The sequence below is a fragment of the Carassius carassius genome, chromosome 37 (assembly GCF_963082965.1).
Source record: "Carassius carassius chromosome 37, fCarCar2.1, whole genome shotgun sequence".
Lineage (NCBI taxonomy): Eukaryota > Metazoa > Chordata > Actinopteri > Cypriniformes > Cyprinidae > Carassius > Carassius carassius.
The window spans coordinates 8,329,614-8,356,655 of NC_081791.1; the positions used below are offsets into that span (position 1 = coordinate 8,329,614).

General features: G+C 37.5%; 2 protein-coding genes across 3 annotated transcripts in view; both read left to right on the top strand.

The window, feature by feature from the left end:
- The window catches only part of LOC132117928 (carcinoembryonic antigen-related cell adhesion molecule 5-like), a 50,857-nt gene that overhangs the window by 1,479 nt on the left and 22,336 nt on the right, over positions 1 to 27,042 (top strand). The window lies entirely within an intron of this gene.
- mybpha (myosin binding protein Ha) lies at positions 369 to 26,844 on the top strand. 2 transcript variants are annotated; one of them, XM_059527302.1, is made up of 14 exons: positions 369 to 613; positions 2,175 to 2,219; positions 2,448 to 2,513; positions 3,483 to 3,614; positions 4,876 to 5,043; positions 7,797 to 7,885; positions 7,972 to 8,167; positions 8,346 to 8,485; positions 10,737 to 10,896; positions 12,824 to 12,960; positions 17,770 to 17,956; positions 18,190 to 18,238; positions 26,187 to 26,233; positions 26,461 to 26,844. In XM_059527302.1, exons 1-12 carry the CDS (start codon positions 418 to 420, stop codon positions 18,222 to 18,224), a joined length of 1,551 nt encoding a protein of 516 aa, XP_059383285.1. In that variant the 5' UTR covers positions 369 to 417; the 3' UTR covers positions 18,225 to 18,238; positions 26,187 to 26,233; positions 26,461 to 26,844. The 2 variants fall into 2 exon arrangements, with proteins under 2 accessions (XP_059383285.1, XP_059383286.1); XM_059527303.1 differs by lacking the exon at positions 2,175 to 2,219 and having other exon boundaries at positions 370 to 613.

The window sequence follows — 27,042 nt, forward strand, 5'->3', positions numbered from 1 at the left end:
AAAATTTTCTGGGGGCGCCACTGATTGTTAAGGTTTGTCTCCTGTATAGACCGCACTTTGCATGTAGACAAAAGATGGGGCCAAATTTAAAAGAAAAAGAAACTTGGATTATTTTCAAGACATTAAGAAGTGATATTAAAAATGAGAAGAGTTAAGTAAAGGTAGAGTCAGAAATATTTAGACACGAAATAGTCCTAAGCTATGTGATACTGAGTTAAGCTATACTGAGTATGAGTAATGAGGTGAGACCCGTTTAGGGTTATCCCTGAGTTGATAAGAAAGAGCAGATTTATCAAGGCTATTTAAAGAAGAGGAGGAGTCCCGAAGGTCCATACTCTGAGGCGGTATAAATTGAACGTCCCAAAAAACATTGTCATTTCAAAGACCGGCCGTCCTGCTGAGTTTTTCCCAAGCATCATGCCAGCCAAACCAGCACCTATCAAAAAGTCAGCCAAGAAGGCTGCTCCAAAAGAGGAACCGCCAGCAGAGCCCGTGCCCGTGCCCGAGGCTGCCCCCGCCGAGGCGCCTCCCGCGGAAGCGACGCCGGCAGAAGCTCCCCCTGAAGCGGCCGTGGCGGAAACCGCTCCCGCAGCCGAGGCACCTGCTCCTGAAGGTACTCTGAACGCTGCTCTTTAACCCTAACAACACATAACTCAAAGTGTGCCTAACCCTAACAACATCTCATTGAAAAGAACAATTCGTCGTTAATGTAAACTCTCAAATTTCTACTCACATTAACGGTTATAACTGGTTTTGTTCTTGGACGTCTATCAGCTGTTAGTTCTGTCGAGGACTCACACACGACCTCTAACGGACAACACGCGTCACTTCCACTCACTGGGAATCTGACGACGTTTAGCTATCATTTACCATGGTAATCTGCCAAAACAGTTACTACAAAGATATTTTAGAGTGTCATTTACTAATCGTGTTTATTGATATAGCCTTGCCTACTATTAAAGTTCTCATTCAACAGTTTTTATTTTTAAATGTTATTTTGTGTATGTGTGTCTATAGGCTATTTATTAATTTACTCACTACTTAGTAGCGTCTAATAGTATATCAGAATACTAAAGTTTTATTACAGTAGCATATACAGTATTACATCTATCATTTTTGGCAGAAACTAAGGCTATGTGAGTAAAATATGCCTTTTTTGTGCAGCTGTTTTGTTGTTATTGTTTTACGAAAACTGTATTTCCACATAATGCTAGAAGATAAGTTCTTGTAAAAAGATAACTTGGGTGTTGGCATTACAATAACTACTTATAATAATACCTGAACTGTCACAAAACTAAATGTAGCTACTAATTATTATAGATGTGTGTAGAAGTTTCCCTGATATGTGTCTAACCTTAGAGTTTCCTCAGAAGCAAATGACTTAAACAGGAAGCACCTGTGATTTGATCCTTGAACCTTGTCTTACAACAGCATTGTAATTTATACCTTCCTGTAACGTGTAACTAACATGTTCTAACATTTATCTAACATGTAACACTAGCCTCTGCCCCTGCTGCTCAGGGTTAAACATCTGCCCCCTGAGACAAAACCTCACCATAGACTATATGAAGGACTATTACCCTGCTGAATTGATTTAGGTTTTGCATAAAAGTACAAATAGCATTGTATATGTATATGATTGTATCAGAGCAAATGCTGCATCCTCAGGAAACTGGTGGCCTGCTGAGTGCAAAAAACCACTGATCACAAATAATGTGTGCTGTCAGCCAGTACTGGAACAGGCTGTGGTTGATGAGCATGTCTCACTGCATGCTGAAATGAAATGGCATGACTTTTCACCTGACTCATTAACGTCTTCAGTTGCTGCCAAGGAAACCAGTGTGACCACTACATGAGGGGGAGGTTGTCAGGATGTTAGGTTAAGGTAAGCATATATATATATATATATATATATATATATATATATATATATATATATATATATATATATATATATATATATATATATATATATATATATATATATATATATATCTGCTGAGGCTTGTGTTGTGAAAGAAGGTGCTATTCCTGCAGCTGTTGCTCCATGATGCTAACACTAAAAAATTTATAACAAATAATACATTTAAAAAACGCTTATTTTAAACAGTACTAATCTAGCGATATCTCCAGAGTGGCACTGCGCTAATGGAAGTCTAATGATTTGCTATCAGGCCCGGCTGAGGAAGCTGCTCCCTCCACTGATGCTCCAGCTGAGGGTAAATCATTTTGGTTTGGTCATGAGTTTTAATTATTCCATTTCAGTTTGGATCCGGATGCTTTATGATGTGAGATACACCCTTCAGAAAAAGAAAATTCATAAAGTACAGATGCTTTGATTGTGTTGGTTTGATTTTATTGACATGTAGCGTTAAAATTGTTGTATGTGAATGTATCCCACTCTGAATCCTAATATTCCTCCTAATATTCCTATATTTGTTCATCAGCTGCTCCTGCCGAAGCTGCACCTGTAGAAGAGCCACCTAAAGCACCAACACCACCTCCTCCAGCAGGTAAACCACCCATCCACCAAATCCGTCCATTCAACCACCCACCCAAGCATCCATCCATCTATCCATCCCTCCAACCTAAATACAGCCATCCACCCATAAATACCCACACCCACACATCCATCCAATCAATCATCCATTCAATCTATCCACCCATTCATCTATCCATCCATGAATCCACCCAATCAATTCATCCATCCCCGTCCATCGACGCAACCTTACTAACCCAACCTAATCCATCCATCCACCTAATGAATCTACCTATCCACATATCCTCTGAATCATCCGTCTATTCCATGCACACATCCACCAATTCCACCCAAACAATCCATCCTCGTCCATCCACCCAATCTTACCTACCCATCCATCCATTAGCTCAATCAATCCATCTGCTCAATCCATCCATAAAATTGACCCCATCCCTCCATCCATCCACCCTATCAGTCCACCCATCCATTAATCTACCCAATCATCCATCCATGCACACATCCACTAAATCCACCCATCATCATCCATCCACCCAATCTCACCTACCCATCCATCCATTAGCCCAAATCAATCCATCCACAAAATTGACCCCACCTTTTCATCCATTCATCTGTTATATCAATCCATCCTCATACCCAAACTATAAATCAATCACGCTATCGGTCCATACGTCCAACGAATCTGCCCAATCATCAATCAATCTACCCAATCTACCAACACATTCATCCATCCACCAGCCCAACCAATCCATCCATCCACAAATCCACACAATCACCCATTCACCAAATCCTCCCAATCAATACATCCACCCAATCAGCACCACCTATTCATCCATTCATCTGCCCTATCAATCCATCCATCTAGCCAATCAGTCAATAAATCCAACCATCCATCATATCTTTCTTTAATATTTTCTAGACTAAAGAAATGCATGTGTTTTTCTGCTATTAATTAATTGTATATATGTCTGTAATGAATGTGCAGTGCCCACAAGTGCCCCTCAGAACCTCAGTGTGGATGATGTCAATGATAACTCAGTCACTCTTAAGTGGAGATCCCCGGAGAACATTGGCTCTGGGCTGGATGGATATACCGTGGAATACAGCAAGGAAGGATGTGCGTATATTCTCTCAGTATTGCTGATAAGCTCTTTAGGCTGAGGGATAGTGTTTCAATCATCGTGCCTTCTTCTTGAAATTGAACCATGTTGAACGATCAGATGTCATCAGAAAAGTGGGTTATATGACAGTCTGTTATAGCACCTGTCTGTGAGATGTCACCACAGACTGATTTATAGCCAGCTCCTCTTGGTCTCCCTATTAGGAAGGGATGCTTTCAACCAACTGTCACCATATCAGCACACCCCACATTTAGATTTGTGGATGTATACTGACATCACCGCTAGTGTGCTGGGAAATTCAGATTTGATGTTTAACTTGGTAGCTGACGCATAACATCCACAAGCTTTTGCTATAAACAACGAGATTTTAGGTTTAAAATTGTTAGGAATGTATAGTGTATTATCAAAATAATGTAATGCATAATTTATAATTACCTTTTTACCCTTACTAGTGGATTTAATATGTTCCTGTGGTGACAGTTATTTATTTATTTATTTTTTTACATGGAATATAGCATTTTCCATTAATATATCAAACTGTCAATCTGCAGTTAAATCTACCCATTATTACCTAGTTATATTAAGTTCTATGAACATTATAATATCATATAAAAGTTTATATTGTCAAAAGTTTATTATTTATTACTATTATATACATATATTAAATTTCCATATATGAAAATATCATCATATAAAGTAAAAACATATATTAATACTATAAAAAAATAGAAAAATTTCCGATAGCACATATATCTAATCCATACAAATATGTGTAATTTTTTAGAAATATGTCATGTACATGTGTATCCATCCTAAATCCTGTCAATAAACATTGATATTATATAAGTAAATATAAATGACTGACTTGTTTAAAAATGGATAGCAAAAAAAAAAACATATATAAACATACCAATTTTTATATATATATTTTGTTTTAATTTGCATTTTTTGTTAAAGTTGTATATATACATGTTGAAATATGGTTGCTACCATTTAATACCATGTAAAAAAAAAAAATCACAGATCTTATATCTTTGTCTACCCAGAGAATGTACATATGTGAAAATTATATAGCGCCTTATAGGTAACATATACTGCAATATGTATAACATTTCATTTTTGCATGGAGCCGGTCCATCTGTAACCAGTTATATGTTCTTCTATATAAATATATTTATGAGTGTACTTTTGTTCAGATCTCTAGGAGGATTTAAAACTCATAGGTTCTCGTCATCTGTCCATTTTTACACTATACAGCTTCTGAATGGGTGCTTGCCAATAAAGAGCTCATCACGTCCAACCGGTTTGTTATCAGCGGCCTGACAACCGGAGAGCTACTTAACATTTGTGTGGTGGCGGTGAATGCTGGAGGCCGCAGTGAACCTGTCGCTCTGGCACAGCCCGTCACCGTCCGGGAGATCGTGGGTGAGTGTCTGGGCACTGTTAGACCTGCATGTGTGGGAGACAGATGAAAGAGAAGGGATGTCTCTGGTTACCTCAAGGGTCTGATTACTTCAAACACTGATTACTTCATAGTGTTATACATTTTAGGTGTATTCTCTGAGCCCTTGCTCATGTGGCTTACTGCTGGAGCTCAGATGACACTATGTTTCCCCACCGCGAGGGGAGCGGTGGAAGTGCTAGCTAGCTACCTCTCCTGCCCTCGATGGGTTCAACAGCTGTGGGTATATAAATCCCATTGGCTTGTGCCGACAAGAGCTTTCATGAGCATTTAAATTATAAACATAAAGACCTAAGGCTGTCAGTGCAATCTGAGCTCACAGCCGACAAACACTGTAAACACATACTGTACATTTGTCTCCTAAATAGAGCGAAGGTACTTATATAAATGTGATTTGTAAAGATTTTTTTTTTTTTTTTGTATCAAAGGATCATGTGAACTGCTTTCGTTGCTAGTGTGACTTTGGTGACAGGTGCAGGGTGAAGATGTGTTTATATTCAGTGCTTGGTGCTTTGCCCTTGCACTTCACATTTTTATTATAGGAACTTGACCTTGACTCATTTATTACTATAGTTATAACTCCCTGCAAGTAAAACAGTTATTATTTGGTTGGCTCAAGCTTTTATATATATATATATATATATATATATATATATATATATATATATATATATATATATATATATATATATTATTTTTATGTTATTAAATATAATTTTGAAATACATAATAAATAATTTACAATGAATGTATGTATTTATAATAATTTTACTAAATGTAAACAAATTTTTTTTGTAAATATAAACATCCACATTCAAAATAAGTTTTTATTTACATAATATATGTATGTGTACTGTGTTTATTATATATATATATATATATATATATATATATATATATATATATATATATATATATATATATATTATAATTTTTTTTTATTTTGTGTGTGTGTGTGTGTGTGCAAATGTGTGTGTGTGTGTGTGTGTGTGTGTATATACACGCCCTCTTGTGGCCATTCTGTTGTGCATTGACAAGCCATTGTAACCCTAGGACTATTTTAACCAAACATGTATTCTTTTTTTTAATCTTAATAATAACCCAAATAAGATCCTGGAATCAACTGATTATTGTTGCGTGATGCTGTTACGAGGTCAAACTAGCCTGGCTGTTGGCTTAGTGATTAAGAGAGAACATACTGTTCATCCATTTGGGTTTAGCAGGTGGATGTTGTGGTGGATGGCAGCGATTCAAGACATCACACAAGATTACATATGAGAACAGTGACTGTAAAAAGGGTTAGAAGAACAAGGATGAGGTTTTTCACATGTACAAGCACAGGCTTTGGGGTAATTTATTCAGGTATTGTTAGGTAAGCTGAAGGTGTGCTGAATGTGAGCCTTCAAAGCCAAGTGAGCGCTCAGAGTCCCATCAAGCAGTGTGTCAGCAGGTCAGCAGTTGCTCTGGATCAGCAATGTGTCGCTCCACAGGCGTCAATTGTTTCCTGTCTTAATTAATGAACTTGTTGCTTTGGAGTCCTGGGAAGTGAGTATTAGCGATCTGGAGGGCTAGATTTAGGAAGCTGTACTCTGACAGTAACAGATGTGTTGTGAGAAGACAGCCAATAGAGGTTTAGATCAGAGAGGTCAGTGGCACAGAAAACTGACAGTTTTCAATTCACGCCCATGCTGGATATATCCAGTTATTTATCTATTTTTGAATATATTATGAACTGTTACTAAGGATTTGATTCATGCCAATGTTTCTATTAGTTATAATTATATAATACTAATAATTCTCTAATAAAACAAACTTTTTAAAATAGGTTTAGTCTATTAGTGCCATGGCTTATTGGTATAGCACATGATCATGACGTGTAAGTTTGAGTTTAGGTTGTCACTTTTGTACCTAAAAAGAATATCAATCACAATCATCAATCACAATGGGGTATTAATCTTGACTTTTGTGTCACAAACAAATTGTGAAAATATCCACAGCTTGTGTTAAATGCAAAACTTATGCTTATGTTGGTAGTTAACCAAAAACCCCAAAACTGCTTTTGTAACTAATTTCAGTGGGATATCATATTAAAGCCTCTCTAAATTATTCTTAAAAATAAAGGTTCCAAAAATGGTCTTTCTCAGCTACACTATAAAATAACCTTTTATTAATTTATTTATTATTATTATTATAAACTGTTTATCTTTTTGGTTCCCAAAGACCCTTTCAGTAAATTATTTTTTTTTTTTTCTTAGTGTGAAGAACATTTTAATAATCTTAACATCCTTTTCGTGAATTGCAAAGGTTCCATAGATGTTAATAGGTCTTCATGAAACCATAGCTGCAAATAAAGAAGCTTTATTTGGTGGTTCACATGCGCTAGAAAGTTTTATTTATATCCAGTATCTTCACTATTTCTGTTCCAGAGGGTATTACCAATAAACATGTTTTCACACCTCTCACAAGCACTCATCAACACAGTCATATTTTGTTCTTGCATTTAGTTTGTTGTTGGTAGTTTTCCATTGCATCCATTTATTTTTAGACCCAGAAAACAAGATCAGACAATTAGAACAAGACAATTCTGCTAATTACATTTACAACATGCAAACATACACACAAAAAAACTAATCATAATTTAAACTTAACGTTGTGACAGTGAGTATTGCATGGACAAGCATCACTTTATCTTTTTCTTGTTTTGTTTTTTTTCTAGATCGGCCCAAGATCCGCCTGCCCCGTGCCCTGCGATCACGATGCGTCAAGCATGTTGGAGAACAGATCAATCTTGTCATCCCGTTCATTGTAAGTTCAGATTTCTCATTGGCAAACAGAGCTGTACTTTTACTGCAGACTCAAATATTATATGTTTCATAATTCTCTGTTTTTAGGGCAAACCTAAACCTGTGATATCATGGACCAAGGATGGCCAGCCTTTGGATACGAGAAAGGTGAACATCCGCAACACCGACAAGGATAGCATCTTGTTCATCCGCAAGTCTGAGAGAGAAGACTCCGGCAGCTATGAGATGACCGTGAAGGTCGACAGCTTCGAGGACAAGGCTAACCTCATAATTCAGATCGTCGGTGAGACACGCTGTGATCTAGAGTGCTCTTCTTGGACATTGTCTATTTGTGTCCTACTTGCATTTTCATTCTTAGTTCATATCTTGACACCTCTGTATACCGAGTAAGACCTCACAGTGTAAAATGATCTATACGTAGAAAGCTTAATTATTTTTAATGTTCGACCATCTGTGTGTAGATCTGCCTGGTCCTCCTGCTTCTGTCAAGCTAGTGGACTCTTGGGGCTTCAATGCAGCTCTGGAATGGACCCCTCCCAAAGACAACGGCAACACTGAGATCACTGGATACACCATTCAGAAAGCTGACAAGAAAACTGGAGTAAGTAACTAATGGAACTAATGCTGTCAGTAACCAAAAAAATTATAATTATGTGTCAGCACTTCATGTACACTATTAGTTCCTCACTCGGAAAATGAACAGCACTTCCCTTTTCATTTAAGAAACGGTTTTATTTGAGGGTGAGAATAAATTGCACTTTTGACAAACTGGTGTCTAAAATAAAATAAGCATAGTGTGAAATGGAACGCATCACATGTTGGGATTCCCACCCCCAAATGGAGATTATGATTTGTCACATATTTAAGGTCTTTATCAGCTGCATCAAACAATTACACAATGACACAATTTTGATATATTTACAATTTTATTCAATATATAATATAATATAATATAATATAATATAATATAATATAATATAATATCACTTAATATTTTACAAGTGTTATTTCTCTGTTAATATTTTATTTAACAAACACATAAATACATTTTTGGTATTAAAATAATTTTTTTAATAAGTTAAAAATGAATAGTAATATAAAATAAACAAACTAATAGACCGTATAATACACTATCCTAAAGGTTGGACAAATTTATTTAACTTTTTGTGGGCAAAATTCAGAATTTTAAATAGGAGTCCACACAATCAGGTATTTCAAGCGAGTATTTCCCAAACATATTTCACAATGGGTAAATTTAACAGAGTAATGTTTAACAGTGTCCCACACTGAAAAGAAAAATACATGCCAACATATAATACTAATTTCGACCTGCTAAGGTTGGCATTTTCTGAAGGTTAAGCACTGACACTGACCATTTGTTCACCCAAAGATGAAGGGTTTTTTTATGAATCTTTGCAAATTGCCTTTCCTAGTAATGTGCAAGTTAGCAATTTTTGCAACTAAAGTAAATAGGACAGCTCGTCACCCTACAGAAGAGAGGGGCGGGGTGAGCAGAGCTCATTAGCATTTAAAGGGAAATGCAACAAAATGGGTTGTCGTGAAAAGAGCCCATTTTAACAAGGTAAAAAGCATTTATTTTAACACTTCCATTGAGGAATTTTCAATTTTCAAAGTATGTTATAGATTTTTCATTAAATCAACTCCAATATCTAGGCATCTGATGACCCCTTTAAGAAGTTACGAGAATGTTTTTGTGTGCAAAGAAAACAAAAATAACAACATTATTCAACAATTCTTCTCTTCCATGTCAGTTGAAGTGCACTCACACCATGAGTACCATGACGAATGCGTTTGCATTCCTCTGATTGTAATCAAGCCACAGTTCATCTCGGTTCTACGTCAGCAGCAACACACGCATGCTGTCACAAACGAGCGTCGAAGACTGACATGGAAGAGAAGAAAGTGTTGAAAAAAAGTATTTTTGTTTTCTTTGTGCACAAAAAGTATTCTTGTAGCTTCTTAAAATTACAGTTGAACCGCTGATGTCACGTGGACAATTTTAATTATGTGTTACTACCTTTCTGGGCCTTGAACGTGTCAGCTGCATTGTTGTCTATGGAGGGTCAGAAAACTCTTGTATTTCATAAAAGATATCTTCATTTGTGTTCCAAAGATAATCAAAGATCTTACAGGTTTAGAACGACATGAGGATGAGTAATTAATGACATAATTTTCATTTTTGTTGAACTATCCCTTTAACACTTATCAAAGTGATAAGTGACAGCAAGCAGTGAATGCTGTGATGCTCTAGGTTTTTTTTTTTTTTTTAGTATGTATATCATCATACTTCAGCTAGGCTTAATTTAGCCACCTGTTAGGCCTGTAAATCTAAATGAAGAGTCTGTATATGCATTTGACGTGTCTATCTATAAGTTTGTATCTGGGTGTTCAAGGCATGGGTCAGATGACTTCTTGGCAGGAGATCATCAGGTTGGGAAGGTGTAAAGTGCTGACAGATAGAGAGAGAGCTACATGATGACATCTCATAATTCTCACTGTCATGATGCGAATCATGATACTAAGCAGCTAGCTTGATGTGAATACAAGATGTGCAGAGAACATGAAGTACAGAGACCCATCTAATCCTCTAAATGCACTGTAGGCAAAACCACAACTGCTTCTTGATGTTTTTTAACACTGTAATGAAAATCTGCTTGTTTACGATCTATTTATTGGATGAAACCCACTGGGAAATATTTTCAGTCTCGTTCACAATTTATTAATAGCCAACATTCAATCATGTCACTATTTTATCATTCTGTCCTCTCCTTTTAAATGCATACAGTATATCTGCTAAAAGAAAATACTGAGAGGACTGCTGTTTTTGCCAGGAGTGGTTCACGGTTCTGGAGCACTTCCACAGGCTGAACGCTACAGTCTCTGACCTTGTGATGGGAAATACATACACCTTCAGAGTTTTTGCAGAAAACAAGGTGGGAAGGAGTGAGACTGCTGCTGTAACAAAAGATGCTGCTCATATTCAGAAAACAGGTAATCTCATTGTTTAACTCCACAGCACTTCAGACTTCTTTCATTCTGTAAAATGAACCCAAACACATTTTAGTGGTGGTAAAATGACTAAAGTATGGCCTTGATTCTTCTTGCTGGCAGTATAAGTAATATAATAAAATACACCCATGTTCATTCACTATCCTAACTGTAAGCTGTTTGCTGTTGCTAAGCAATGTAGCAAATTGCCCGGTTAAAAAAAAAAACACATTTGCTGGTTAGGTATGCTTTAAAGCGTGACAGCTGGTTTGAGCTGATCCTGAGCAGGAGCTAGTTGCTTAGGACCAGCACATGCCCAGTTTAAACCATCTCATAACCATCTTAAACCAACTCAAACCAGCTGCCATGATTCAGTGTACTTTTCAGTACATTTAAGTTATACAGTTATTCAGATTAATCAAATGTATACAGTAATGTGCAGAGAGTTTCTCAGGGACAGGGGCTCATATGTAAAGAAAATATATAACCAATAAATAAAAATACACATACATCCATTAGGGGTGGGCTAAACATTTTAAAATAAATCCACACATCCTCACAGTCAATAATAAATGTTGTTACATTGCATGGCAACTGCAAACAGCCTATAAATAAACTTAACAATAATTGATATAATTGATATTAATAAATGATACTAAGTGAACTGTTAACACATGAGGCCATTTTGTTGGCAGCAAATGCTGACAGCACGTAAGTGTACTCACTGTGTGAAGATAAGACTTGGCTCAGCCTTGAGTGCTAATGACAGTTCTCATTCTTCACATCAGAGCTACATGGGATCTGTAAAACAACACGGATTATGCTGCAGAGTTGCAAAAATGACAATAATTTAGCAACAGCTCCAGACATGAGTTTACATAAGATCAGTTAACTGTTATACACCGAGGCAGGGAACACTGAACTAGTCACGTTTCTTAATTTACAGCCTGTTGTAACTTTCTATTCCATCCTGTAATTTCAAAAGCATTGCAAACACAAGGCCTTTTGCCAGGCACTGCCTTAATTTCTTATCAATTCTAATTAGGGATGAGTCACAATGATCAACTATTCAACTATCACCCAACAAACTACAGTGAAGTTGACTAGTTTACTTAGAATTCTCTTTTATTTTAGATTTGATTTGTTTAGCTGTAATGTGTTAATTAGCATAATGCAGCTTGGTATGCTTTAGCTCATGGAAATTAGCCTTCAGGATCAAGACACATAATTGACTGATAATCATGCAAACTGTATGACAGCTAAAGCAGGGCTGGGCAACTTTGTCCCTCGAGATCTGCTTTCCAGCTGATTTTAGCTCCAGCCCTCATTAATCACCCCTGAACCAGCTAATCAAAGGCTGTCTAAAATTGTCCCCATGCCCTTATATAGGGCACTTCACCCACTATACGTACACTTATATAGGCCATTATTTGAGGGAACTGCCATCTGTAGTGGTGTCCAAAAACCACAGTGAACATTATTGAGTCCACTCATTCATTCCTATAATGCACTTTAGTAATGGTTGTCCAACCAGTGTACACTCAACGGTAAGACGCATGCACTGTCAGAATGAATTCCTGTGTCTAGCTAGAAATCTAGCATTTCCAGCACATTCAGTGTCCCCTTGCTAGTGTTCATTCACTCCTTCAAGTGAACAATATGTGTGTTGAAGCTAAACTCTGCAGGATGGTTGCCCTCCAGGAGCATGATTGGACACCCATGCATTTAATTCATAGCTGCTACAAATATAAACATTCCGATATACATCTTTTGCTCTCCGCTTATGTCTGACTGGGGCTCTATTTAGCCAACTAGGAACCCACCAACCGCATTTTAAAACCTGTAGTTTTTCACATCCCTAATGCAATGTAACCGCCATACTCTGCACAACTGTCAGTCCCGGCTGAGGTTGTTGTCCCCTGTACTGTAGGTATTGTCTACAAACCACTGGAGTACAAGGAGCACGATTTCAGCGAGGCTCCCAAGTTCACAGCTCCTCTCAGCAACAGAGCTGCCACTGTGGGATACACCACGAAACTACTATGTGCAGTCCGAGGCAGTCCAAAGGTATGGATCATCTCTTTCTACTGATTTGGTATAGTTATCTTTGTCCTTCTTCTACAGTGTCTATCATGGTTAGATGCTTGTAGCCAAGATTTTGCTGATGTGTTGCTACAAATATACTTCTGAAAGAGTGCCATTGTAATTCAACAACAGCTGTTAATAATCCAATGATGGTATCAACATGTCCAAATGTCCTTGAGTTCAAGCTCAATAAATAGCTTAATTAAACCCATAGCTGTATTCATAAAAAAGCACAGTGCTGACTGTTCCTGCTGACCAAGGAGGCCAGCTGCTAGACAGTCATGTGGGGACTGTGTTAGCTTGTCATTCCCAAAGAGGGGGAAGGAGAATCAAGTTTCGAGAACAGCTGAGATGGATGCAAAATTTGGGCTGAATACAAATCCTGGTGAGTTAGCCTTCTAGGACGCTCCAAAATTCTTGCTCGTTAAATCTAGCTGTGATGGGACCTGCTTTCTATTTCATGCTAACAAAGTTCCAGATATATCTGAGCTGTCTAGGGCATGTTGGGTGCAATTGGATGCAAATATAATGTAAAACCATCAAAGACACAATAGAACAGGATATGTTTCACAGAAGAAGAATTCAATAATGGCTTCCGCAAGAGTAAGGGTGCAGTATATACAACATACTTCAAGCAATACAGTAACAAACGGGCAGAGTTTGAGTTTGCAGTCAGGGACTCATAAAGAACTGTGACACTCAAAAGTCCTTGCTCTTATTTGTAGTGCTGGGGCCCAATTTCCATTTGGCGCCAAAAGAGTTCCAGGGTGTCTTGAGCTTTTTGGATGAAGTTGGAAACCTAAAACCTAAAAAGTCATAAGAGAACCCCATGATGCACTTCATAGAAAGATGCCATAGATTATTTTTTCACTCCCTTTCCGTTCCATGTTTATCTGTGTCAGTTAACACCTTAACACTTTCTTTTTCTACTTTGGTGCTGAAAAATCAGGATATGTCTGAGACGCAAGAGTTCTTGACAGTGTGATAATGTACAGTAAGTAAACTTTGAAGTAAGAATTCTCCTGTACTGTACTACACTACAAAATCATTATTGCATCATTATTAGCCAGCGGTGGAGCCTGGGTATTTTCATAGGGGAAGCCAGGTAGGATCCCAAAACTTTCAGGATGGTTTATCCACTCCTAACTCCCCTGCTACAAGCATTCTACCAGGATGGTTGAGAGTTGTACTGAGAAATTGTTTGTAATCATGTTGTGCTAAACAAAGCTCAAGTGGAAATTCACTTGGAACTGTCCCTCAGTTAATGGAAAGAGTTTTCATGAGTTAATGGAATGTTGCTTATTGTCCAGACTAATGGCTTGGACAGTCTCATTTTTTTATTGGCTTGTTAACATTGCCAGTATGTGAGTCCACAAGTTGACTCAACAGGAGAGTCCTGTTCATTTGATGTACAGATGCTATTTTTAATAATCCAATATCAGCACAGATGAATCAGATGTCCAATTAACATCCCCCTGTTAAAAAAAAAAAAAAACCCAAGCTGGTTGCCCGATCTGAGCCAAGTTAACATTTACATTTAGTAATTTAGCAGATGAACAAATGAGTACAATGGAAGCAATAAAAATCAACAAAAGGGCAATGAAATGCATGTGCATTATTATTATTATTTTTTATATATATATATATATATATTTTTTTTTTTTTAAATAAAAATAAAACAAATAGAATAGAAGTAGAGCAAGCTAGTATTTTTGTCATTTTTTGTTAATTGCATAATAAATAAAAGAAACCTGATAGATAGAATTCATAAAGAATAGTGAAGCTAGTGTTAGTTGATGTTTTTTTTTTAAGAAAACAAGCAGTTAGTAAATGACCTGAGTGCTAGAGTTAGAGGGTCAAATAATGATGGAAGAGATGTGTTTTCAGCCGATTCTTGAAGATGGCCAAGGACCAAGGATTGAATTGGGCAGGTCATTCTACCAGGAGGGAACATTTTCTGTGAAAGTGATTTTGTGCCTCAATTGACAGCACACATTATTGCACTGTTCACTTGCAAAATGCAAACTTCTAGAGGGCACATAAGTCTGAAGGAATGAATTTAGGTAAAGGGGTGCATTGCCAGTGATGGTTTTGTAGGCAAGTATTAATGCCTTGAATTTTATGCGAGCAGCTATTGGTAGCCAGTGCAAAACCACAAGCAGTTCTGTTTTGGCAAAGTTGAGTTGAAGGTGATGGTCCTTCATCCAACAAGAAATGTCTGTTAGACAATATGAGATGTGAGCAACTATCATCGGACCATCAGGATGGTATGAGAGGTAAAGTTGAATGTCATCATAGTAGTAATATGAAAAGCCATGTTTCTGAATGACAGAACCTAGTGATGCCAAGTAGACAGAGAAGAAATGTGGTCCAAGAACTGAGCCCTGAGGCACCCCAGTAGTTACTTGTTGTGACCTGAACACCTCACCTCTCCAAGATACCTTGAAGGACCTATCTGAGAGAGACTTAAACCACAGGAGTGTGGTTCCTGAGATGCCCTTTGCCAATAGGGTTGACAGAAGGAACTGTTGGTTAACTGCTGGTTAAAGCAGCAGACATATCCTGCAACATAAGTATAGAAGATTTGGAATCTGTTCTTGCCAGTCTTAAGGCTTCAACAACTGAGGCAGTCTTGGTTGAATGTCCACTTCTGAAACCAGACTATTTGCTTTCCTGGAGGTTGTTCTGTGTGAGAATTTTAAGCTGAAAATAGCTGGTTTAAGGTCTCCCATCCTTAGCAGCAATAGCATGGCATCTTCTTCAGATTTGAAATAGAAACTCATGAAACGTGTCTTTCAACATATTACTTTTCTGAAAGATGTAAAAACATACAGTCTGGTACAGTTTTTGTCAAGGCACTTCAGTGTCTATAACCTTTTTTTCTTTTTGAGCATTAGCACATGTCCTTTGATGGGGCCGTAACTTAGTGATCGGCTTTTTGCTTCAACATTTTTCATATATTTATGTGTGTTTTGTGGGGAATGTGGCTGTATCTGCATGATTACCATATGTATGAGCGCACATCAGCATGTGATTACTCTGTGTATGACACCTATCAGTGTGATGCAGTCTATATCAATAGAGTGTGATTATTGACTACTTGTATATTTCTGGCCATTTGTATGATTACCAACTGTATTACCGGCCATCAGCATGTGATTACTGATCAGCAACTATCGATGTGAATGCTGAATTTCTAGCAATCTCAAGATGTACTTGGCATTCGTAGTTAATTAAATTTTTTCTTATTTCTTTTTTTTACTCAAATTATTCTCGTGTTTTTCTAGTGCTCAAATAAATCACTTATACAATGCCCCAGATTCTGTAAGTTTTATAGTTGAAAAACTATGTAGTGGTATGTTAATGAATAAAAGAGTTAGTAGAACCCTTCAGTGCATTTGGTAAATATTTTTCCTTAAACAGGGGGGTGGGGAGACTAGACATAGTCTCAGAAAAATGGTTGTAGCTATCTAATTTTTCATGGCCTCTTCTTCAGATTTGAAATAGAAACTCATGAAACGTGTGTCTTTCAACATATTACTTTTCTGAAAGATGAAAAAACATACAGTGTGGTACAGTTTTTTTCAAGGCACTTCAGTGTCTATAACCTTTTATCTATTTGAGCATTATCAACTCTGGATGATGGATAGTAAATCCCAAAGAGTTTTATTTCCAAAGACACCAGAACTGTGTGTGTAGCACACTGAAGTCAGGAACTGTTACAATTTTAAGTTAGGTTGGTCGTTTACAGCTGTGAGTCCCGAAATGAGGGGTGCAGGTTAACAGGTTAACTAACTAACAATCTATTTTTGACATCCATTATGCTCAAAAGCATATCTAACATACAGTAGATATAGCTTGATCATATTATTTCTGCATAGCTACTCTAAATCCAATAGGCTGCTTCCTGTAAAGGTTTAGCATTATCATAAAAGAGAATCAGCTAGCTTTCAATTGCTCAAAGGGATTTTTTTCAGAATTTCACTTGAGTTAGCCTACTGTTTATACTACTAATCTAATCTCACATTAGCAGGAATTGAAATGCAAGAGAGATAGGGGCGGGATCAGGAAAAGTCCTCCAGTCTGGATTTAAACTCAGGATGCCTGTAGCACAACAGCGCTGTATATCGGCACGCTGCTGAACAGGCTATCAGAGCCGACACATTAGCATGTTTAATTAATGAAGGGAGTATTTAAAGACCTCATCTCTACCTTTCATTAAATGCACCTTTGCATTAGCCATTTTGTGCATGCATCATGTTATGTCTGAAGCTATTTAGCATCTTATGGACACCATCTTTGTGTGAAACTTAAGGCATTGGATCAGCATGTCTTTTTTGGAAAGTTAACCATGGGACATCAGTTAGCATAATAAGGTTAAAGTCCTAACAGAATGCTAAAATGCTTCCGCAAACTTGAACCATGAAGTGCAGTAACATGTTGTTCCAGCTGATGTATCTCGAGTAGGTAGAAATTCAGTGAATGAGACGTGTGACATTTTCTATAAGAACCATGACACCTCTAAGTGTGTGAGGGATAAAATGAATGAGGCTACTGGAGCATTAGCACTGCAGTTTGGAATAGCTTCTGCTACAGTAGTTGACAGCATTGCTATGGATTAATAAATGCCTCTCGGTTTGTTGTCCGTGTATTAATAACATCTTATTAAAATGTATTTTATTTAATTGAGGGAGTGTTTAAATGTTAATGTTTTAAATGGTCCAGCTGTGAATGACTTGTCAATGTTGGTTGTGGTCATGTCAGTTGAAATTACATTTATTTTGTTTGCAGCCTAAGATCGAGTGGCTGAAGAATCAGATGGTCATAGGAGATGATCCCAAATACAGGCAGATCAACAACCAGGGAGTGTGCTCACTTGAAATCCGCAAACCATCCAGCTTTGATGGTGGTGTCTACACTTGTAGGGCCAAGAATGCCCTTGGTGAGGCTACGGTTGCCTGTAAGCTGGAGGTCAAACGTAAGTACAGGATCATTTGCACTTTGCTTGACATGCAAATGCCACAAGGTGCATTTTCAGCTGATTATAGTGACATTGATCCTTTAGGTGTTTATCCAGGAGTGGAATGGCAAGCGAGCATTTTTTGTGCTGACTAGATTAATTTGAGTTGGTTTTAAGCATGTATTAATGTATGTGTGTACCGGATGCTTACAGAGATAGGCTGATGATCATCTGCTTTTCTCTCTCACCAGAGGTGATCATCCCAGATGAAAAAGACAGGAAATAAAAGTATGTTCACAGGTTAGTAAATTTATTTATTTATATATATATATATATATATATATATATATATATATATATATATATATATACATACAGACATTCACACAGTGGGTACGGAAAGTATTAAGTCCCCCTTTCATTTTTCACTCTTTGTTATATTGTATCCATTTGCTAAAATCATTTAAGTTCATTTTTTTTCCTCATTAATGTACACACATCACCCCATATTGACAGAAAAACAGAATTGTTGACATTTTTGCAGATTTATTTAAAAAAAAGTATTCAGACCCTTTGCTGTGACACTCATATATTTAACTCAGGTGCTTTTCATTTCTTCTGATCATCATTGAGATTGTTCTAGACCTTCATTTGAGTCCAGCTGTGCTTTATTATACTGATTGGACTTGATTAGGAAAGTCACACACCTGTCTATATAAGACCTTACAGCTCACAGTGCATGTGAGAGCAAATGAGAATCACGAGGTCAAAGGAACTGCCAGAAGAGCCCAGAGACAGAATTGTGTCAAGGCACAGATCTGGCCAAGGTTACAAAAACATTTCTGCTGCACTTAAGGTTCCTAAGAGCACACTGGCCTCCATAATCCTTAAATGGAAGACGTTTGGGATGACCAGAACCCTTCCTAGAGCTGGCCGTCCAGCCAAACTGAGCTATCAGGGGAGAAGAGCCTTGGTGAGAGAGGTAAAGAAGAACCCAAAGATCACTGTGGCTGAGCTCCAGAGAAGCAGTCGGGAGGTGGGAGAAAGTTGTAGAAAGTCAACCATCACTGCAGCCCTCCAACAGTCGGGTTTTTATGGCAGAGTGGCCCAACGGAAGCCTCTCCTCAGTGCAAGACACATGAAAGCCCCCATGGAGTTTGCTAAAAACACCCGAAGGATTCTTTGGTCTGATGAGACCAAGATAGAACTTTTTGGCCATAATTCTAAGTGGTATGTGTGGAGAAAACCAGGCACTGCTTATCACCTGTCCAATACAGTCCCAACAGTGAAGCATGGTGGTGGCAGCATCATGCTGTGGGGGTGTTTTTCAGATGCAGGGACAGGACAACTGGTTGCAATCGAGGGACAAATGAATGCGGCCAAGTACATATCCTGGACGAAAACCTTCTCCAGAGTGCTCAGGACCTCAGACTGGGCCGAAGGTTCACCTTCCAACAAGACAATGACCCTAAGCACACAGCTAAAATAACGAAGGAGTGGCTTCACAACAACTCCGTGACTGTTCTTGAATGGCCCAGCCAGAGCCCTGACTTAAACCCAATTGAGCATCTCTGGAGAGACCTGAAAATGGCTGTCCACCAATGTTTACCATCCAACCTGACAGAACTGGAGAGGATCTGCAAAGAGGAATGGCAGAGGATCCCCCAAATTCAGGTGTGAAAAACTTGTTGCATCTTTCCCAAAAAGACTGATGGCTGTATTAGAGGGTGCTTCTACTAAATACTGAGCAAAGGGTCTGAATACGTAGGACCATGTGATATTTCAGATTTTCTTTTTTAATAAATGTGCAAAAATTTCAACAATTCTGTGTTTTTATGTCAATATGGGGTGCTGTGTGTACATTAATGAGAAAAAAAATGTACTTAAATGATTTTAGCAAATGGCTGCAATATAAGTGAAAATAAGATAATATAAGAGTGAAAAATTTAAGGGGGTCTGAATACTTTCAGTACCCACTATATATATATATATATGTGTGTGTGTATATATATATATATATATGTGTTTGTATATATATTAGGGGTATAACGGTACGTGTATTCGTACCGGACCATTTCGGTACAGGGCTTTCAGTGCAAATCCCTTCCTGCAGCTGATTCTAAGGCCGGCGACACACTGGCTGCGTGGCGTGAGCATGGCGTTTCTGCTGCGTGTCAGTAGAGTGGCGGCTGCTTTGCGTTTTCTGTGTCTTTACACACCAGAATCGTGCCTGATGCGACGCTGGCGCACTGCTGCTACTGTAGGTGACACAGAGGGAGGCCGCCGACAGACCAGGATCTTGTCTTCACGACAACAATATCTATACTTCATGTTGAGCACAAAAATAAAGCCTACTGATAAAGGACACCGTCAACAGTATTGACGGCAAAATAGACTATGTTTGACAGGTGCAATATGCCAGTGTGTCACCGGCCTAAGGTTTTCAAAAGGCATCACGCGAGTGTGAACATCACTACAACTAGGAAAAAAATGATTGCAATTCAAACGCAGCTCCCGTCGGCATTTAAACAGACCTTTGCTCTTAATTCCGATCGGTCCAACGCAATAACGAAATCTGAGCAGGTCTAAAAACTGAAACTGTTGATGCTGCAACTTTACACATTGGAAAATTTATATATATTTTTTAAATATGAGCAGGCCTACAAGCTGGGATTGGTAATGCTGCACTGTAGCATTACTATTATTAAAATATAACTATGATATATAACTATATATCATAGTTATATTTTTATATAATTTTATAATATTATTTATATTTTTCATTATATTTTATTATATGATATTGGTTTGAGACTGAGAGTATTTTATTTAGTGGAGAACTTTGCAGCAGTATTTTATTTCTTATTCTTTTTAATTTTATATATATTTTATTAAAAAGTATTAAAAAAAGTGTAAACAAATTGTTAAAAAAAGTTTATAGTAATGAACAACCTGCAGTTTAATGTTTCCATTTCTTTCCCTTACTGTACCGAAAATGAACAGAACCATGACTTTAAAACCGAGGTACGTACCGAACCGTGATTTTTGCGTACCGTTACACCCCTAAATATATATGTGTGTGTGTGTGTGTGTATTTGTATATATATGCATGCATTATATAACTATTAGTCCTGTCAACTGATTAAAATTAATCATGATTAATCCCACCTTATTTTAAAGTATATAAATATACATTAACATTGCAATATTTTCACATTCAATCTTCAAATTAATGTAGAAATTACATAAAGACAGAACTTTTAAAATATTTGTTTAGCGGCATTTTTTATTACTAAACGTGAGTATCACTGATACCAATATTACTGATCTCCAGGAAATAATTATATTTTTTTCCCCTAATATTTAACCTTTGACTATAGGCATTCAACATTACATAAAAGAAAAGAAATGTCTCAGGTTACGAAAGGTCCTCTAGGGGGCGCTATGGGGAACACCTCGTTGTGACCCCTGTCTGAAGCATACATTGAAAAAACACCAATGAGTTGGCCGGCGACAGACTCTGACGTCACTACCGGCGCGACCATAAACAGGCACCAGAAGAACAGAACCGGAGACGTTCCCTTTCAAGGGAACTTCGAACTGCATCCTCTAGGGGGTGCTATGGGGAACAGTATACCCACGTCACCATGCTGAGGGGAGTGCAGGCCATCTTCACATAAGCCCATTATTATAAATGTCATATTTTACCTGTGCTCTTCAGCAGGATATAAACACTTAATACTAAATTAAATATAGATGAATCACTAAAACTACAAAAGTTATTGATTTCCTCTTTTTTCCTTTTGTTTATTGATTAACAGACATCACAGCAGCTGGGTTATTAGGTTATTTGACTGATATTACTTTAAAAGCTGCCACCGATGTACTTTGTACGTGAAGCGGATCTGACACACATGCTCGCAGTTTCATTCGCTCTTTAATATGAACAGACTACAGTGCGCACCGCCATATTTGTGATTGAAGAGCATGCGATTCGAGCAGCCATTATAGTGGTTGGACAGGACAGGAAAATTCATGTTTAATTTGACATATGACCTGACAACGTCTCATCTGATCGCAGTTCACTGTCATTCTACTGAGGCTCCTTGACACCTAGACCATTTCCGCGCTCGGTTGTCTGTCGTTTGACTGTTTCCTGTAATAGATGTGAAGTGGAGTGCACATCTGAAAAGTCCCCTGTTAAGGTGGCCAGATGTGCCATTTACACGCGATATGTCCAGGCCAGGATTTTTATATTGCCTAAAACATCCAAAGTACTTTGACCAATAACATGCAGGTATTGTACATAATCAACCAACTGTGGCACGTCGCGCATGAGAAGGTGAGAACGATCAAAGCAATGAAAATACGCACATGTGTTTGGCCCTGTCTCAAATGGAACATTTCATGTGCACTTGTGCTCTTACATACTCACGATGGCCACCGCGTGCGCGTGTCCATTAAGTTCACGAGAGTGTGGGTGTCCCATTTGTAATTTAAGCGGTGCTCACGAGTGCCCCCTTTGTGGCCGATATGCACCCTCGATCCGCACTTCTTGGGATCCGCACTAGCATGAGCTCCACAGCAGACTTCTACCCGACAGTCAAAACAGAATTACATCATGAAAGTGCGGACTCAGAGTAAGACCGCAAGGGTTTAGGGTGCCATTTGGGACAGGGCATATGTTCGTTTGTTCGACTTGAAGCTGCGCACCGATCATTGTATGACACCAAAATACAGCTAGAGCGATTTGAAAGAATAAGGATTCATCTGCTCTCTCTCTTGAAATAATGTCATATAATGATCGATCTATTGTAGTGCAAACAGCCAAAACTAGGATATTTTATGCAATACAGACATCCTGGGAAGGGTGCGTCCCGTAAAAATGGACCTTTTGGTCTAGGGATGCTCCAATCCGCCTTTTTTGCCTCCGGTACCGATTCCGATACCTAGGATTCAGTATTGGCCGATACAGATACCGATCCGATACCAGTTAATTTTTTTCCCCATTTAAATAAATGTAGAATCTGTGTGGAACTGATAATCATTCTTTAACAATCTACTAGATACAGACTAATTCATTATAAAGAAAAATTAAATAAACAATAAATATGGAAAAATATAGGCCTATGCTAGGGACGTCAATGATTAATTGATGATCAATTAATTCTCGATAAGAGATGCAATCGATTAAAGCTGTCAATGGTCGGTTAACCGATTTAATGTTGGGCTGCTTGCGGCTCATGCACACTCAACACGTGCGAGCGTCTGTGAGTGGCGATATATAAATGCATAATCATTCATTCACAATGTACAAATTAAGCTTTTATTGTGATTTAGACTTCATACATTAAAATAGAAACGACACAAAAGTGATTTAATTTAATGGCAAATAGATTTGCATACGCAGGGTAGACAAATCGTGCCAAAATTGTAAGTGCAGAGAAAAGAAAGGAGCTGTACATATCGGTTTATTTTGGGAACTATTTGCCCCACATTCACAAGTCATTTTAACATAGTTTGTTTTTTGTTTTTCACAACTAGACTGGTTCTATGCAGTCCATCCATTTTGCAGTTCTTTAAACTGTTGTTTTCACTTGGATATCACTGTTCACGCTTGCAAATCACTTTTTTTCAGTGCTTTTGACTGTATTTTAGCGAAAACCACGTGCCAAAAGTGTAAGCACAAAAAAATGGAAGTCAGAAGAATGCAGATGATATTTATTTTGCTTCAGCATGAAGCTGCAGTTTCACAATACTTGAATTACACTTATGAATAACAGTAAAATGCTGCAAATATTTTTTTCTTACGCTTGAAAAGTGATTTACACCTTTACAAAGCTTCTCTTGCTCATGCAAATTTTATTTACACTTACAGTTTTATGTACACTTCCACAACTCTTAACTTGTGCATGCAAATCTTTTAGGCATTAAATTACCTCCATATAAAACCCCTTTAATTCAAGCGAGAAAGCGTTTTGTGTGTGTGTGTGTGTGTGTGTGTGTGTGTGTGTGTGGCTTTTGCACATCCTGTCATGCCGGTGACTGCGTGGCTGCAATAGATGCATTTTGCAGCATTAAGGTTAACAATTAATTGATTAATTGATCATTAATTTAAACAACGATCGATCATGGAAATGATCGAAAATTGACATCCCTAACCTATGCATATTCATAATTGATGACAAAAAAATTATGATAAACTAGGTTAGTGGATAATTCGGCAGCAAAAGTTATTCTATAAAAATCAGTGCACAATAATTTTAGAAATCCAAACATTTAGTGAAAATACTATTTTAATGTATAGCAAGGCAAAAACATATGATAGATATGATAGGACAAAACAAATACATCGCAGCATGAAGCAAAACAACATTAAACTCCGGCAAGAAGACTGTCGTATCTGTACACGACCAGGGTTTAAAGGCTGAACGGCTGACTGACAGACACAGCAGATAAAATAGTTTGTGTTAACTTTAATGTAAGGACTTATATATTCATATGTAGCTCACATTAAGCCAGCGGTTCTCCTCGCGCCCCCACATGGACAAGTGTCACATCATTAACCTCTGTAAATAAATACAATTTAAATTCACGTCTCGCACATTTCAATGCACTTTGAATGGAACATATGTTCACTTCGGAATCATGGCGGAATATCCTGTGATGTCGAATAGAACAAAAGTCTCAAGTGATAAGAGAAACGTACAAATAATTTGCACAATAAAAAAAAAAATCTCGGATTTGGATCGGCCCTCTCTTACCAATACCCTATCTGAGAAAATGACAGTATCTGTGCCGATACCCAATTTAACATTGGATCGGTGCATCCCTAATATGGTCACCTTACCCGTTTGATGTGGTCATAAACATGTTCTGCATGTAAATAAATGCAATTCTTGTCAAGAATAAGAGACAAATCAGCAGTTAGGAGTAGGGTGGCCAACCCTAGCCCCACCCCTGTGTTTACTGCATTAAATATTTTTAAATCCATTAAACTGGAAAAATTAATTGCTTGCATTAACATGCTAATTTCAACAGCACTAATAAATATAAAATTTTTCATCTGATTGTTATTACTGTACCACAATGTTATTTTATTTACAGATTATTAAAAATATATATATAATTTAATATTTTTAAGATAATACAAAAAATTTAAATTATTATAGCATTGCAGTAACTATGGTGGCACTGCAGTTGTAAATAAATACATAGCACTAATGGTAAAAAAAAAAAAAAAATGCCATAATATAACTTGACATATCAGTATATGCATTGACAGTTGCATACTCAAATATCTCTGAATGGCTGATCCCACAATTCTAGATGTACATCAAAAGCATGTCTGTTATGTAGTAAAATGGTTTTTAAAAGGTCTGTAAATCCTGTTGAATGGACACTAAGCTTTCATGAAGGTTTCACTGTTTCACCACTCACCACTACACACAACTATGAAAGGCATGAGCACTATCAGGTTTAAATGACAGTAAATAGTTATGGTTTTAAACCCCAAACAGGAGACAGAAATTTTTTTGACTTTATATAGATTTAGGCTTAGTTTCTTCTGCAACATGCGACTAAAACAAACTCACATACATAATATCAGGTAATATTCTTCAGCTGACACAATACAGCAACTTGAGGTGGGACCCCGCATACAACAACCTGATGAATCTTTGTGGCAGACTGGTGTCTGTTTGTACACTTTGCATGTCTGACTTGCCTATCAGTGAGTCTCTGACATGTGACTGCATCTGTTTCCCCCCGTGAGACTCCATTACATGGGGGAGCCTGCAAACTGTGAGAATGTATCCGCTCCTACTCAAAGAGGCCGGAGTGTCTGTTAGTGGCTGTGTGGGCTAAAAATGAAACTGTGGCCTTGCAAAGAGCAGAGTACGGAATACAGCACATCACCATGACTTCTGACAGAAACACACAGCTGGACAACACCTTTGGATGACACCTTATGTTTGGTTTTCAAGCACCGAAAGATTTGTGCTTTTTAACATACAACACCTAAACCCAAGGAGCTGTAAGCATAAATAGAGAAGAAGAAAAAAAAGAATAAAGAAGAGAACTTTTAACTACAGAAAGCAATACTATGGACAGAGGACATTTTTGAAATTCATCTCTGCATTCAGTCTGTGTGACAATTTTTGATCAGCATAGTATGTGTGTAGTAATTTGGTTATTGCTGTACTTTTAGTCTTGAAAATGGTCACAAATCAGTCTTTGTCTTTTGCAGTTCTCTGGCTGAGGAGCAGCAGGACACAATGCTGTAGAATGACAGTGGTGAGAAAATACACCGTTTACCTTTTTATCCATGAAGCATCTTCATTTTGGATCATCTTTACTGTATTACTTGTGTCCTGATTCTGAAAAGCATGCCTTATCTATAAGTAATGTCAATACGTGACCACTAGTGCTGTTTCAGTGCATGTGGTGTAGGTTAACAGATCAATTCTGGGTAATAGAGTTTCCTGGTATATGACACACTTTCTTCTCTCTTTGTGTTATAGATGTTTACAGTGGTGTGGGGAGGATGAGCTTATGTGTGCACAGGAATGAAGGCTCTGACTTGCTTCTATGATTAATTATTTCAACAAAAACTTTAGATAGTTTCCCATTTTGCTTCAAAGTAGCAACACCACATTAGTGAGCTAAAAAGATATTTTTTTGTTTTATATTGTTGCATGTGTTTCAGGTGTCACTGTAGTTTATTCATGAAAACCCTTGGGTGTTTCCAATAAAATAATAAACTCACTATATTATTGAAATGATATATAATAGTGCAAATGATAAAGGATATTGTGCCGTTTTTGATTTCCTCATTGGATATAATGCTGCAGTTAACATGAATCTTATTCTATGTTAAAATAAACTTAAACAGGTGTTTAAAAAAAATCCTGAGGGTTTGCATCATATGCTTTCATCACTGGTCTGTTTCTGGTAAACCAGCATGATGCTTGAATTAAAGGGAATTAAATTTTTTCATTCTCTTTGGTGTGTTACAAGCTCTTGGTGCATAAAGAATATCTGTAAAGTTGCAAAGACTAAAAGTGTTAAATCCAAAGAGATATTCTTTATAAAAGTTAAGACTC